Source organism: Engystomops pustulosus, chromosome 4 (genome assembly GCF_040894005.1).
Source record: "Engystomops pustulosus chromosome 4, aEngPut4.maternal, whole genome shotgun sequence".
NCBI classification, from domain to species: domain Eukaryota; kingdom Metazoa; phylum Chordata; class Amphibia; order Anura; family Leptodactylidae; genus Engystomops; species Engystomops pustulosus.
The window spans coordinates 121,220,696-121,236,896 of NC_092414.1; the positions used below are offsets into that span (position 1 = coordinate 121,220,696).

The 16,201-nt window shown below is 40.3% G+C and overlaps 1 protein-coding gene across 1 annotated transcript in view; it reads right to left on the bottom strand.

Moving 5' to 3' along the window:
* Positions 1–1,106: 1,106 nt before the first annotated feature.
* LOC140127061 (cadherin-related family member 3-like) overlaps positions 1,107–16,201 on the bottom strand; it is a 108,843-nt gene continuing 93,748 nt past the window's right edge. Inside the window, exons 20-24 of the mRNA XM_072147276.1 lie at positions 15,573–15,703; positions 10,709–10,795; positions 9,900–9,975; positions 7,763–7,799; positions 1,107–1,447 (exon numbers count right to left, since the gene is read on the bottom strand). Of these exons, the coding sequence (XP_072003377.1) occupies positions 1,389–1,447; positions 7,763–7,799; positions 9,900–9,975; positions 10,709–10,795; positions 15,573–15,703 (390 nt within the window). The 3' untranslated portion in view covers positions 1,107–1,388. The remainder of the gene's footprint in view (positions 1,448–7,762; positions 7,800–9,899; positions 9,976–10,708; positions 10,796–15,572; positions 15,704–16,201) is intronic.

A 16,201-nucleotide genomic window follows, 5' to 3' on the forward strand; every position in this document is an offset into this window, starting at 1 on the left:
CATTGTACAATATAAAACCCCCTAGTAACTAATATAAAGCCCATGGTGTAAAATATAGAGCCCCCAGTAAAATAATGAATCTGCTCTCACCTTCCCCCAATGCGCGGCAACCTCTCCTCGTATTTCGGGATGTTAGCGTCCTGGTGCAGGCAGTACAGGGTATGACATCACCGCGCTGCCGTTGCCAGGATGCTGTCATCTGCTCTGTGCTCTTTGGCTATGCAATAAGCTCAAGTATACTGGATATTGCCCAGTTCGGAGGAGCGTTGCTCTTCTACATATTCGGCCAGTAGCATTTGGTAAGACCCCACATGCCATATGTTGCCTCTTTTGGTACACTGTATTTTACAAAGACTACTGACTACTACGTACTTTACATAGACTACTGATTTTAAAAATACTATACTTTTAAATTTAACAGAGTCTCCATATAGGCTTCTGTGTAATCCCTATCCTGGCATAGACAAGAAATCAGGCCGATTTAGGGAAGCTTTATATTGTTGGAAGAATTAGATTTTGTGTATGGAAAAAGCTAATACATAGCCCTACAAAGTTCTTACTGGTAGAATATGAAAACAGGTAGATATAGTTAGATAAGACATTCTTATACTGCTCTAGATATATCACATTGTCTGATTCTAATGATATATTGGTCCCACTATTAGTGAGTCTAGTCTAACTTTACACCTAAGATTTTGTTCCAAATTTGTCACACAACATTACAATTTAGGCCCTCTTTAACATTTTACCACCAATCCCTATCCCCTTTTTTTCAAAACTCCCATAAAACTGACTAAATTATTTTAAAAGACTTCACATAAAGCATGTTAGACGGTTAAGTAAAACCATCCTGGAATAGATGGGATTCAGGTCCGGGGACATCAACTCTATTGAATACAGTTGAATGCAGCGATAATGCAGAAAGATCACTGTGTTGCTGCTGTGTGTAACAGAGACAGCAAGTTGGATGATATGACATAATTCTGCCTGCTGGCGTCAGAGCGACACAGCAAAAGAAGAGAAAGAGAACTTCTGCGCAGAATGGGGAAAGGTAGACACCTGCAGTTTATACATTTTTATTAAACAACAACAATGGGGAACTGGAGGGTAAATATGAGGGGGCCATGTACGGTAGAGTTAGGGATCACAATTTGTGGGGGAGTTATTTTATTTATTATTTTCTCAATATAAATCATTTAACAAATACACATAAACAAATACAAGAAAAAAGTGCAACATAAAAATGGCTGTATAGTGTAACACAGATGGTGGTCTTTTACAGCCTGCCCTTAATATATACAAAAATGACAATATAGTAAAGCATGATCAGGAGTTGCAATAAATGACATTATGCAGATGAATCTCTGGATAGTCAGTATTTCCAAACGTCAGTTAACCCATTGTGTTTCTCCTGTGATACTGTTGAACAGGAAATGGTTTCCAGAAACTACACATAAAAAAGAAAAATTAGAAAATACTTTACATGATAAAGGGGTTGTAACATGAAAGAAAATTTTCCCCTGTCCACAAATTAGCAAACAAGTTTCTACTTTGTGGGGGATGTTCATGAAAAGAAGAGTCGAGAATAGTGATTGGCTACCTCCATCAGTGTTGTAAAGTTTACATGTGACCAGGGGCGTAACTCAAAGCATAGCAGCCATAGCAGCTTCCATGGGGCCCAGGGAGTCAGGGGCCTCAGCCAGCCGACCTGCCGCAGTAAAGAATGGACGATGTGCAACATCATGTACATATTATGCTGCAAGTTATACACCATAGTACGCAGCATAATAGTGCACATCTTTCACAGTGCACAGTTGAGCTGGCCACTCAGTTAAGAAATGCTGGTGGAGGAAACAGCAGACGGCAGATTTAGGAATCTCTTATAGATAGGTTCCATAGGTTTGTTCTTAAGCTGAATTTGTATGTAAGTCGAAACTATATACTTTATAATTGTAGATCCAGACAAAAAAAATGTTTGCCCCAGTGATAATTGGAGTTTCAAAATTTTTTGCTGTAATGGGACCAAGGATTATCAATAAATCTTCATTACCGACACCTTACAGCTGATCTTTGCAGCCTGGGACTAAAGTAAAACAACCAGAGAACTTCACCAGTGGTCACACGGGGCAAAGAGGTCCGTCTTTAAATAAGGGTCGTCTGTATGTCGGGTGTCCTTAAGTAGGGGACCACCTGTATATATTAGTGTGTATGAGTGTACAAATGTATTGATGTGTGTATGTGCTGTATGTGTGTGTATATGGTATATTGTGTGTACATACTGTGTTTTTTTATATGCTGTATGTCTGTATATGGTACTGTATGTACAGTATGTGTGCATATGATGTATGTATGAGTACCGTATATGCTGTATGTCTTTATATGGTACTCTATGTATATATATATGGTGTGTGTATATGCTGTATGTGTGTACAAATGGTGTAAGGTGTCTATATGATGCATGTGTATGTGTTTATATACTGTATGTTTATAGCATTCTATGTATGTATGTGTATGATATTGTGTGTATGTGTATATATGCTGTACGTAAGTATGTATGGCGAGTACATAAAATATGTATGTGTATTTATGCTGTCTGTGTGTATAAGGTGTGTTAATATTGTATATGTGTGTTAACATGTGTATATACTTTATGTATAATAATATTATGTATATATACTATATGTGTGTATTTGATGTGTATGTACTGTATGTATAAGTATACAAATGTATATATGATTGCATAAATGTGTGCACATGAGTGTATAAGTGTATGTATTTATGTAAGATTGTATAAATGTTTGTGTAGAACTTTATGTGGGTATGTAAGTATATTAATGTGTGTATATGAGTATATTTTGTGCGTTTGTATAAACATGTGTGTACAGATATGCATATTTTTTAAGGGCAAGGGGGACCCCATTCAGATCACTGCTATGGGACTCAACCTCTCCTAGTTACGCCACTGCATGTGACCATCTCCCTTTTAGTCAGAGGAAATTGGTACTCTATTTTCAACTATTATCTGAATTCATCATACAACCTTTTTAAGTACTGCATATTAAAGACCATAAGCTTATATAATTTTCCCCCGTCGAAGCTCAGGTGAACTCTGAGGTGTCAGAGTTTTATACCCCTTTCCTGGTGGGTAGTCATATTAATGCTCTATATCTCCCTGTTGTATTTTACTTTTTGGTGTGGCTTTTTTTCATAACTCTTCTACTGTTATAGCTACTATCTTAGTATATGATTAATGTGTGATAGTATTATATTGCTATTGGGTAGGTAGCAAGGATGGTGGGTGTTTTGATTTGGTTTTGCTGTTGTTCCATATGATTTATTGCATTATTATATTCATGAATTTAAAAAATGTATTACAAATTTTTTTAATTTTGTGGCACCCTATCTTTAAATTTTTGATCTGGATATAAGATTTTGGGGGATCTGAATTTGGTGATGCCCACCCCTACTTACATTTTTTGTGTTTCTAGAAACATACGATGCAAAGACTGTTACTTTATTTTTTTGACATATTGCAATGCTATGCTGTACCACCAGATGGCTGATTTTAAACCAAAATAAGTTTATTAGAAGTTCAGTAGTGTATACATTATACGTTGTCCAAATCAATGATAAGATTTGACCATTGAGTAAAGAGGAATATGTCATTGTAATGGATTGAAACAAATTGGCGGTCTGACTGGACCATACTGATTTATTGACAAATGGTTAAGTTAAAATATGCTGTCAGAACAAGATACTGAAAGAGAATTGAATATGGCTTAACCCATTTCTGACATAAATACAGAAAATCTGGACCTTCTGTCTAATTTATTATTACCGTGTGCCAAAAATATTTTTATTATTTTTGGTGCACATACAGTACTGCTGTGCATCAAATTATTTATGCTTGTACACCCCATTAATCTATTAGTGTAGAAGCAGACAACTAGTCAGAAACACCACTGTAATATCCTACAACACAGGTAATAGATCCTGATTTTCTTGCACTAGAAAAACTCGGGAAAACCTCAAAAATGTAAAAAGATGCAATATAAAAATCTATTGACAGTAAGACAGTAGTACAAACTCAAGGCTTCAAAAATAGGGCTCTGAATAGAGTCACCCTATATTAACAACAATACTACAAAGGTCATAGGACCACAATAGGAACATATTGGGGGTCATTTACTAAGGGCCCGATTCGCGTTTTCCCGACGTGTTACCCAAATATTTCCGATTTGCGCCGATTTTCCCTGAATTGCCCTGAGTTTTTGGCGCACGCGATCGGTTTGTGGCGCATCGGCGCTGGCATGCACGCGATGGAAGACGATGAACTCCGGGGCACCTTGGCGGACTTCGGCGCAGCAGCGCCACCTGGTGGACATCGGGCTCAGGACCTTCATGAATCGCCGGAAGACTCGAACGCTCGTCAAAGAAGTCGCCACTGGAACGCGAATGGACCGGGTAAGTAAATGTGCCCCATTGTGACTTCTGGTATCTAAACAATAGTGAGAAGATGGAGAACCCCTTACCGCTGAAGTCACTTTTCACCTTCCTGACACGGCCCATTTTTCAAATCTGCCCCGTGTCACTACAAGTGGTTATAACTTCGGAACGCTTTAACATATCCAAGTGATTTTGAAATAGTTTTCTCATGACACTTTGTACTTCATATTAGTTTAAACATTTTGGTGGTATGTTTTGCATCTATTTATGAAAGGAAACAGATATTTGGTGAACATTTGGTAAAATTCTAGATTTTCAAAATTCAAAATGTTTTACTTTTTCCACACAGTCATAATAGCAAAAAAAAAAAAATTGATTACTAACATTAACCAAATGTCTGCTTTATGTGGACATGGTTTTTATGCATCATCTCATTTTTGTAGGATGTTATGAGGCTTTGAACTTCAGGTGCGATTTTTCACATTTTCATAAAAAATGCAAAATCCTACTTTTGAGGGAACTGCTCAGATTCCAAATCTCTTTAAGTGCCCTAAATAAAAGTAAAACCTCATAAATTACCCCTTTATAGAAACTACACCCTTCAAAACAACGTTTGTGTAGTTTGTTTACCCTTTAATTGTTTGAACAAATTCAGATCCAATTATGAAATTTTAATTGTTTTGGCTAAATGAAGGTATTTTTCAAAAAAATTACATTCTCAGTGGATAAAATACCAAAATGCTCCACAAAGTTTAATATCCAATCCCTCCCACGTATAACAATACCCCATATGTGGTGGTAAACTGCTGTATGGGCACACTACAGAGCATCGAAGAGAAGCTGCACTATTCACTTTTTAATAGCTATATAATCTTTATTTTTTTGTCAATTTGGACATATAAGGGATTATTTTCTGTGAGATTAAATGCACCTTACAAATACTTTATTTTATACTTTATTGATGAGATCTTATTAACTTAAATGAATGGAGGAAAAGAAAATCGTCAATTTTGGTTTAATTTATTTAGTATTTTTTGGAAGCCGTATACCATACCATAAAAATAATATAATACCTATTATTACGGTGATACCTCATTTATATAGTTTTTATATATTTTTTAAAATTTACTGAAGAAAAACTAATATAGAGAAAATCTAATTTATTTTCGTATCGCCATCTTTTCAGAGACATAACTTTAATATTTCTTGGTTGACAGAGCTGGTTTAAGGCTTACTTTTTATGTGTTGAGTTTCAGTATGCCATTTTGGAATACATAACTTTTTTTGATCACTTTTTGAACCATTTTTGTAAAGGGATTTTATGAAAAATTTACATTTTTCTCAAAATTTTTGGGTTTTGTTTTTATGGCGTTCAACAAGTGGGTTCAATAATGTTTACAGATTGTTACAGATAAGGTGATTCTAAAGTGTTTAAAATTTTTTTTTTACAGGTTGGCTTGAACAAGCGATGCTCTGATCGCTTGTTCAAGGTGTTCTTCACCTAATATAATGTTATACAGATGTGTTACAGTGTGTTACAGCCGGGTCCTGCTAGAATGCAGCTCCTGGAAGAAGACCATGCAGCCCCGAGGCTGCCATCAAAGATATGGACCCCCTCCTTAAGTGCTGCAGGCAGGTCCGATCAAGCGCAGAAGCCCCTTACATGCAGCGGTCATGTGTGATAGGAGGAATCTACGATCGCGATGTGTTAGAGGTAGGTGTCTGCTGTAAAATACAGCTGACACATGCAGCTTCTGGCACTGGCTCCATTGGGTAGGCGGTGCCAGAAGCGTGATATACTACTATGTCAAACGTTGGGTAGGGGTTAATAGTTCATACCCTGACAAATGTGGTTGTTACTCACGTTTCTTGTTAAACCTCTATCGAGACACATTCATAATGACACTTAAGGACACATCAGAAATGCAAAAGGTCTCAAATTCATAGGGATTGATCTTGTTGATTCCCCCACTACAGGTGGTGATTGAGACTGTATTCTACTTCAAAAAGCGTCCCAGTGGATCTACCGTCTCGAAACGGTGGCTCCTCAGGGCCTCAATGAACAATTTAGTTTTGTCTGTTTTATGTAATCATCTAATTACATCACTCCTGTAATTGTCAGTGTTTCATTGTACATTCTTATTTTCTTCTGCTGTATGTATATTCTTTTCTTCTTTCTCAACTATCTGTGTTGTGCTTTAGTAATGTGTTATGGATTGTACAGACTTTATTGTAAATCCTTTATTTCTTTCCCCATTTGGGACTATACATTATCATATATTTATAATTTTCTTCCCTGTCAGACATATAGGCACATTATAGGGGTGGTACTCTAGGGCATAATATCCTCCCCCACTCCACCTCTAGGCAACCCACTCCCCTGACTGGTGAAGTATCCATCTTCCTTCCCCCAGCAGAAGTTGTGCGACCATGCCCCTTGATGGGTTACTGATGAGAAGTATTCACAATTGCGCTTATTGCGCATGCTCTATCTGCCTTCATCTTCCTTTGGGCTGAGTTGTTTAGCACAGCTTTCTATCACGCCACCATTTTCTTGGAGTCTGCATCGGCTCCTATTGCAGACACACCCCTGGGAGTGGTTTCTTTTGGATAGTGACTTGCTGCCACCCTTTGGAGATTTATTTCCGGTTTGGCACAGGTGCCATGTGTCCATTGACCCGGCGTATACCATGTGCCATTTCAGAAGTCTTTCTCAAGTCTGCAGTATCTGCTATCCTGTCAGCTCACATAACGCGTGAATGAGTTTCCTAAGTTGCTTGTGAGACCACTGCCTCCTGCAGCTCTTTAGGTAAGACATTGTTTTGCCCCATGCGGTGCTGCAGCAGTGCTAAATTGCACCTGTTTGATTTATATTTGGAAGATTTTCTTGTAAGTATTTTTTTGGAATGTTCAGGTTTTCTTTGAACTATCATTTTGCTATATTTTTAAGCAGCCATTTTAAGGCACATGGCGAACACCCATGCGAGCTGGAGTCACAAAGTCTGTGTCAATTAACATTTCTATTCATGGGGCAGGGAAAACACTTTAACTTATAAGCCAAAGGTGATTTCCTCTGGAAAAGAGAGTGCAGCATAACCCATAATTTATTACAGACCAAATTTTTGAATTAAATAGTAATGAGCCCATCAGAAAGGCTGCATGTGTCTGTCCGTGAATTATCCCTCAAGTAGACTGTCACAAATGTATAATGTTAATAATCCTAGAACACTTTCTCCTCACCAAATTTGGAAACTTCTAAATTGAAACAAATTTAATACATTGTTTAATTAAATAAAAATATCAGTTATGTACTCACCAGGGTCAACAGCACGCCCATCAAAAACATTTGGTGCCTACACAAAGTGAAAAAAATTAATCAGATTACCATTAAAGGTAGGTTCATCTAACTTTCACTTCACTTAAAGTACATCTACCAATACGAAGAAGGATTGTAAACCAACACACTTACATGCTGGTGTATGCCACTTCTGGTAGGATCTGATATTCTTTTAGCTTTTTATGCCCTATTTTTCTTTTAAAAAAAGGCTCCTAAAGTAATGCAAATGAGCCTGGAGGGCTCCGGGCTCTATAGATGATAATTGAGCCAGGAGCCTCTCAGGCTCATAAGCCTAATTTTTAGAGCCTTATTTTCTTAAAAAATGGTCATAAGAAGCTTAAAGAAGAGTAGATGCTGCCATAGGGGGCGCACACCAGTATGTAAGTGTGCTTGATTTACAATCCTTCATCCTGGTGGTAGATGTCCTTTAATGATTATAATTTAGTTATTTATCATATGCTTTACAATCTTCTAATCTTCTGTTATTTAATCACTCTCGTATTTTTGGATATGGACTGTACATGTCATATTATAAGTGAAATGGTTTAAATAATGGTAAAATGTTAACCTGAAAAAAATCTGTTTTAATAAAACTGATGCATTAACTATCTGCATGAGTTCATACACTGCTGCTTACAATTCTCACGTGGAGAAGCAAAGAGAGCTGTTCCAAAATAAGTCAGCTTAGTACATGTCAGATAATTTCTTCCCCCTTGTTTGATCAATTTCGGATCTCAGCACTCAGATATCACAGAACGCTGTAAGGATCAGTGGATCCTCTGGACCACCACGGAGATGGAACTAGCCGACACCTGGGACCGGAGCCCAAACGGCACCTGGTTTTCACCAAGCCCGCCGCAAAGTGGGTTGGACTTGCTGCGGCAGGATACCACCCGGTCGTTCCACAGGTGCGACCAGCCCGCGGTGGCAGCAGATGAAAATCTTGTAGTCAGGTCCAGGCACAGGGTCAGGGCAGGCGGCAGAGATGCAACGTCAAGTCCAAGTCCGGGGTCAGCAACGGGAGGTCCAGGCAGGTGGGAACGGGAACACAGGCACACGGAACACAGCAACACGGAGGAACTCGGGTAACACGGCAACACAGGACTCAGGAGCAAGAACACACAGGAATACACGGGAACACAGGAACGCAGGAATACACAGGAATACACAGCAACGCAGGAATACTCGCTTGGAAGATTTCTCTTAGGCTATGAGGCACAAAGATCCGGCAAGGCTTACAGGAAGAGGCAGGCTTATGTAGAATTGGGCAATACGGCCAGCGCCAATTAATGGCGCGCTGGGCCTTTAAATTTGGAGAAGGTGCTGCGCGCGTGCCCTAGCGGTCGGGGACGCGCACGCACAGCGGAGGGGAGCGAGCCAGGAGCCGGGATGGGTGAGATGCGCTGGCAGCATGGGACCACCCGTGACAAACGTCTTATGTGATTCAAACTTCTTAAATCAGGGCTGGGACAGCGCTTGCGCAAGAGTATGCAAAAATGAAACCGCAACTCTAAGAAATAATAGAAATAATCTGTTTCTGGATACATCCTAAAGCCTTAAAGTTATACTATGAAACTTGGCAACTTTACCATTTATTAAAGCTTTGCAGGAATGCATATTAAATAGCGTTCAATTCAATAACATATAGGGGCTTATTTACTAAGGGTCTGTGGACGCACTTTCATTTGACTTTCCGATGTTTTGCGAGGCTGTGAAAGATATTTAGCAGGGGATTATGGTGCACACGATCGGTTTTTGGTGCAGTTGGGGGCGTGCCATTGGACGATCCGACTGATTTGGACTGAGCGCGGGATTTAACTTTCAAATTGTGTCACACGATCAAGCGCTTACACGCACCAAGGCGAAGAAGGTGAACTCTGTTGGACCTGATCAGGGAAGCGACACATGCAGGATATAGGTGCACGATCTTAGTGAATTGCATGATCGTCCACTTTCTGTGAACTCCTCCGGACAGGTGAGTAAATGTGCCCCATATTGTAGTATAGTAGATACAGTACTTGTTATAGTACTTAGCAATCATTTAGTTAATGGTCATTGACTTATAAGTTCTAAATATTTTCCAATACACAATACTTAAATCTACAGTTTTACTCACAGTGGGATATTGTGGCAGAAAGTTTTGATTTTCATTTGACTGTGAATTGTTGTTACTTGAACTTTGATTGTTTGTGCTAGAGAAATAAATAGTTATGTTAATATCAGATAAAACCTGGTGTTCAAGGAGAGAAGGAGGACAGGAGCCACATTATTCAAAGGGGGTGGAGGAGGAGAAGAGGAAAATTATGCAAAAATGGAGAAGGAGAATAGGGATTACATTTTGTGAAGGGGAAGAAAGAGGCCACAATGTGAAGGGGAGGACCGTAGCTACAATGTGAGTGGTATTAGGGGAAATTATATTTATGGGTCCATAGGGAGCTGATCACAGAAAGGGAGCCTATACTGTGTCAGGCGCCATAAAGGTTGATTTTATCCTATGATAAGAAAGTGGGATCATGGGTGGGACTACGAGTGTGGCTTAGAGCTCACATTTTTTGTCCCTCTTTGCCTATTTCAAAAGTTGGGAGTTATGGCTAAATTTAACCAGTTGAACACTAGTCCATGATACTGGAACAGAGGACAACTATCTGCTGTAAAGTTACTCAACTGATTTCTCACATATCCACATCCATGTTCAGCTCATCAAAGTATGCATGTAATCTCAGTAGGACAAGGTGAGGAAGCTATAAAAGTCTTTCAAAAGACAAAAGAATTTAAAGCACTGCATATGGCTGGTATGTCTGAAATCAGCAATTTCAATACACTAAAAAATGAAATGCATCTGTCATACAATTATATTTTTCCATAGTTTTCATTAAATCCTGGGTTTGGCTGAAAAATTTAAAAATGCAGTAATTGTGTACTTACTTATAATTGAAACTTTTGTTAGGAAGGTTGGGAGGTTTAGGTTGTTGCTTTTGACATGTGGGAAAGAATCTTGAGTATTTAGGAACACTGTAAATATATTAAGAGAAATAAAGAGAAAAGTTCAGGTGAATTTTATTGAGTTTATCTTAAACCTTCTATATGATTATTTTATAAGTCAACACACAATAAAGTAACTCAGACAGGGAGTATGTCGTAATGTCTTGTTTTCCCCAAAGCCAAAACCCTATTTGGAAGCTCTTTTGTTTAACTAGTTGTACAAGTGTCTAAAACTGTCTAAAATACTAAAATATGGGCTTCAAGGCCTTTCTGTGCCCTTACCTACTAGCGATGGCTGTGATTGGCCAGGGATGTCTAGCCTGGCCAATCACAGCCATGAGTAGTAGGTAGGGGGTGTCATTTTGCTGCACAGCCGCCAATCAGGCAATATGATCTCACGGGACACACAAACCCAAACCTAAAAAACACTCTAGTTCATCTCTAGATGCAATACATTAACCCCTGCATTACTGCCATGTGGCTATAAGTGTCCTATTAGCACATGGCCCATGCAGAAACAATGTACAGCATATTGACGTAATGACAGTGGCCTTTTTCAAATGGTTATAATTTTCAGAACCATGGCAACTGAAAACATAGAGAATCTCCCCTTGAATATGGATATCTGCTTTTTGTTTCTAGCTGCTGCAGAACCAAAGATATCCACTGTTAAATTTGCTAAAAAAATTTATTTTATAAACAGCTTGTCATTCCCGACTTTAACTTAAACAATGGATATCTCTGCTTCTGTGACACCTAGAAACAAAATGCATATATCCATATTCCATAAGTATTTTACGGACATTATCACCAGGATGAAGGATTGTAAACCAAGTACACTTAAATGCTGGTGCTTGCCCCCCCTGGCAGGATCTGCTCTTTAGCTTCTTATGCTCTGTTTTTTTTTTAAAAAAAAGGCTTTTAAAATTATTCAAATGAGCCTGAGGGGCTCCAAGCTCCATTAACAACTATGTGGGCACACACCAGTATGTCAGTGTGCTTGGTTTACAATGCTTGATCCTGGTTGGAGATGTCCTTTAAAGTGTGCCCCCTCCAGCCTGTCAGCTGAAGGCAGAACAGAGAAGGAGTTGCGAGAGAGAGAGCTTATATCTTGAAACATGCACTCACTAAATGTTTTAACTTGGGGAAGGGCCAGGGTCGGACTGGGGTGTCAAGGGCCCACCAGAGAAATTATTTCTGGGGGCCCACCAGCTGCTTCATGGATACATGCGAGCCACCCCCTTGTATATTTTCATTGCGTTTCTGAACGTTCTGTAAATTCAAGGTGTGAATGCCGCCTGTGGCCATGTTCACACATTGCATTTTTTGTTGCATATTCAACGCTTTGGAAAGACGATCTGTTCATCTTCCATTTGAATGCATGTCTTTTTGCCATTCAGCAGACAAACTTTAAGTTTCTGCAACAAAAAAAACGTAATGTGTGAACGCAGCCTCAGGCTTTCTGCACACTACACTTGTGCAGTTCTTGGGATACAAACAATGGTCCCATGAAATGTTGTTTGAGGGTTGCTTGTCATCGGGATGTAAGTACATAATAATAGCCTGAACCACAAACATGGTTAGGACCTGCTCTGTCATTTGCAGCTCAGGCAGTCAGCTCATAAACAAGGCTGTATAATTCACAGCCCTGTGCAGGAGCCAATAGAAGTGAATAAGGACGTGTACAACAATCCTGCAGAAAACAAGCCTCACGCCGTGGTCACACATACTGCTAGGCGTCCGTTCATAACGCAATGCTAGCGCAGAGGGGGCGGTCTTCAGCCCGAACGCACATGCGTTTTGCAGAGAAACGCATGCAATCGGCTTATCAATCGCATGCATTTCCCTGGAAAAGCACATGCTTTTGGGCCTAGGACCTCCCCCTGTGCGCTAGCGTTGCGTTATGAACGGACGCCTAGCAGTACGTGTGACCACGGCCTCAGGCCCCATGCACACTTTTTGTTTTTTGATGAGTTTTAACTGCATTGGAAACCACAAAAGGCAGGGGCTTTGCCAGAACACATATGTCTTTCTACTGAAACACTTTTGTTCTGGAATGAGCCCCTCCCTGTTGCATTTTTAATTAAAACAGATCAAGAACTGCAACGTGTGAATGGGGCCTGAGGCTTGTTATCTGCCTGTGGATAGGGCCTAACTTGTCTTCGTGGGAAAACCCCTTTAAGACAATTTTTTTTGTACCAAAGATTTTCATTTTTTATATAAAAACTGAATAAAAGCTTTATGAATTTGGTGTCCTCGTGATCACACTTACCCAAGGAATTATTGGGATTTTTTTTTCCGCTTTCCAGTACACGATATAGAATATATATCCAAAATGTGGTATAAATGACAAAAAAAGTTACATTATTTTTATTACAGGCTCGGTTTTACAACTTTCACACACCTCTTACTTTTTGAAACTTTGATGTACGGAGCTGGAGAAGCTGACGTTTTTAGTGATATCAGTTTGTGAACTGAAGAAGCTTTTTCATCACTTTTTATTCAAATGTTTGTGCATTGAAATGGTGATGAATCTGCAATTTGGACACCATGACGGGTGGGGGGGTAATACTGAGGTTGCGGTCACACGTAACGCGGACTATGCTGGTAATACTGAGGCTGCGGTCACATGTAATGCGGGGTATGCTGGTAATACTGGGGCTGGGGTCACATGTAACGCGGGGTATGCTGGTAATACTGAGGCTACGGTCACACATAACGCAGGGTATGCTGGTAATACTGAGGCTGCGGTCACATGTAACGCGGGGTATGCTGGTAATACTGAGGCTGTGGTCACACATAACGCGGGGTATGCTGGTAATACTGAGGCTACGGTCACACATAACGCAGGGTATGGTGGTCATACTGAGGCTGCAGTCACACGTAACGCGGGGTATACTGGTAATACTGAGGCTGCGGTCACATGTAACTCGGGGTATGCTGGTAATACTGAGGCTGCAGTCACATGTAACGCGGGGTATGCTGGTAATACTGAGGCTACGGTCACACATAACGCAGGGTATGCTGGTAATACTGAGGCTGCGGTCACATGTAATGTGGGGTATGCTGGTAATACTGAGGCTGCAGTCACACGTAACGCGGGGTATGCTGGTAATACTGAGGCTACGGTCACACATAACGCGGGGTATGCTGGTAATACTGAGGCTGTGGTCACTCGTAACACAGGGTATGCTGGTAATACTGAGGCTGCAGTCACACGTAACGCGGGGTATGCTGGTAATACTGAGGCTACGGTCACACGTAACGCGGGGTATGCTGGTAATACTGAGGCTGCGGTCACACGTAACGCGGGGTATACTGGTAATACTGAGGCTGCGGTCACATGTAACGCGGGGTATGCTGGTAATACTGAGGCTACGGTCACACATAACGCAGGGTATGCTGGTAATACTGAGGCTGCGGTCACATGTAATGTGGGGTATGCTGGTAATACTGAGGCTGCAGTCACACGTAACGCGGGGTATGCTGGTAATACTGAGGCTGTGGTCACTCGTAACACAGGGTATGCTGGTAATACTGAGGCTGCAGTCACACGTAACGCGGGGTATGCTGGTAATACTGAGGCTGCAGTCACACGTAACACTTCCTCTAGCCCTGGCATTTGGACAATACAAGACACTGGGTGCGGGTGATCCATCACATGCGTTTACATAGAAGCCCACCCCCGTGCGCTTTGATTCCAATTCTAAACAGAGTCAGTGCGTTACGTGTGACATCCTTATTCTACAGCAACACTTAATACAGTCAATCAAAGTACTACAACTTTCAGCACCTCATTCAACTGCTGGGAGTTGTAGTTCTTGACTCCACTGTTATTCTATATGTATATACACATTGCAGGGATGTAATGAGGTGCACTGTGTGTGTGTAAATGTGATGCACTTTTATTTTGTACCTTTTTCTTGTGCTGGAAGCCATCAGCAGCTCCTCATCCATCCTGAGCTCCTGCACATGAGTGCAGCCTGTGCTGTGCCAGGGGGAGAACACTCCAGCAGCAGCTGCTAGCTGATTGGTGGCCCCTGATGTCTGTCATAACCAGGAGGAAGGGGGCCCACTGTGACAACTAGGGGGCCCACGTCCTCTGGTCGGTAATTAGTGACAGCTCACTGTCTGCTCCTCCAGTGAATCAGGGGCCATGTTCTCCTGCAGTGAGGCAGGGGCTGAGGTGCTCAGTGCAGGGAGGAGGAAATGTCTTACTCACTGCCCCAGCGCTGCTATGGGAAGAGCAGAGAACCTGTCTCTCCCTCCTGCAGGACGTCATAGTCCCCCCTGCTGCCCCCCTCCTCTAGCCTCAGCTGAATGTGTCTGCTCACAGACACAGATAAGAGATGTTGACTTATGATAAGGGCCCACCGGGGTTTTGACCAGTATCCCAGCAGGCCAGTCCGAGCCTGGGAAGGGCAACAGATTGATACTATATATATGTTTAACATTGTTTAACATTTTTTTAACATTGTTTGACAATGACATTTACTTTGAAAAACATTGATGGTAAAAATTACAAAAAATCCTTATTTCACATTTTTTCACATCAAACGTTAATTCCATGACAAAAAAAAATAATAAATCATCTATCCTATCAAATTAAAGCCACTCAAGCCATGTCAAGAACAAAACAAAGTAAAAAGAGTTCTGATATGTAAAGTTGTTCAAAAGATATTATTTAGAGAAAAGCAGAAAAGAACCACAGAAAGTTTGACCTGAACATTTAGGCACCGTTGACGAAAGGGTTAAATATTATAGGTGAAGAAAACAGTTATGAGAAGACATACTAATTAGTTCTTACTCTTTCAGAATACCCCATGCCACTGCATAAAGACACAACAGAAAGAGAGTGGCAGTAATTGTGATGACAGCTGGAAACCAGTTATCAGGATGCCAAAAATATGAAGTTCGGACAAGGACAGCTGTAGTCACCTAGAAGTAGAAAAATACATTTTATTATTTAATATGTTTTATATCTACTAGTCTATAGAGCATAAACAAATCCATTTAAAGTCTGTTCAGGGTGAGAAACATATAAGAGCTTTTTCTGCCCCTGCCAGTCACGATGGTGTTAAGTATTACAGTACATTTATTCAATTCAATGAAGCCGAGCTGCAACACAATTAGAAGCCTGAAACCTCAGGCAATACTTTTTTTTTAAGGCTAACAGAGTATAGTTGATAGTGGGCTTCCAACAATAGTAGTTCTCATCATCAGACATGATATAATTCATGAAACAGAAAATCTACAGAAGAGATTTACTCCTGACTATGGATTCAGCAGTGCTCATCAAGATATTTTTCCAATATATTTTCAGTTGCTTTAAGGGAAAGCACCGTAATGGATATTGTAATATTTTGTTGTATTTAAAGGACATCTACCACGAGGATTAAGGATTGTAAACCAAGCACACTTACATACATGTGTGGC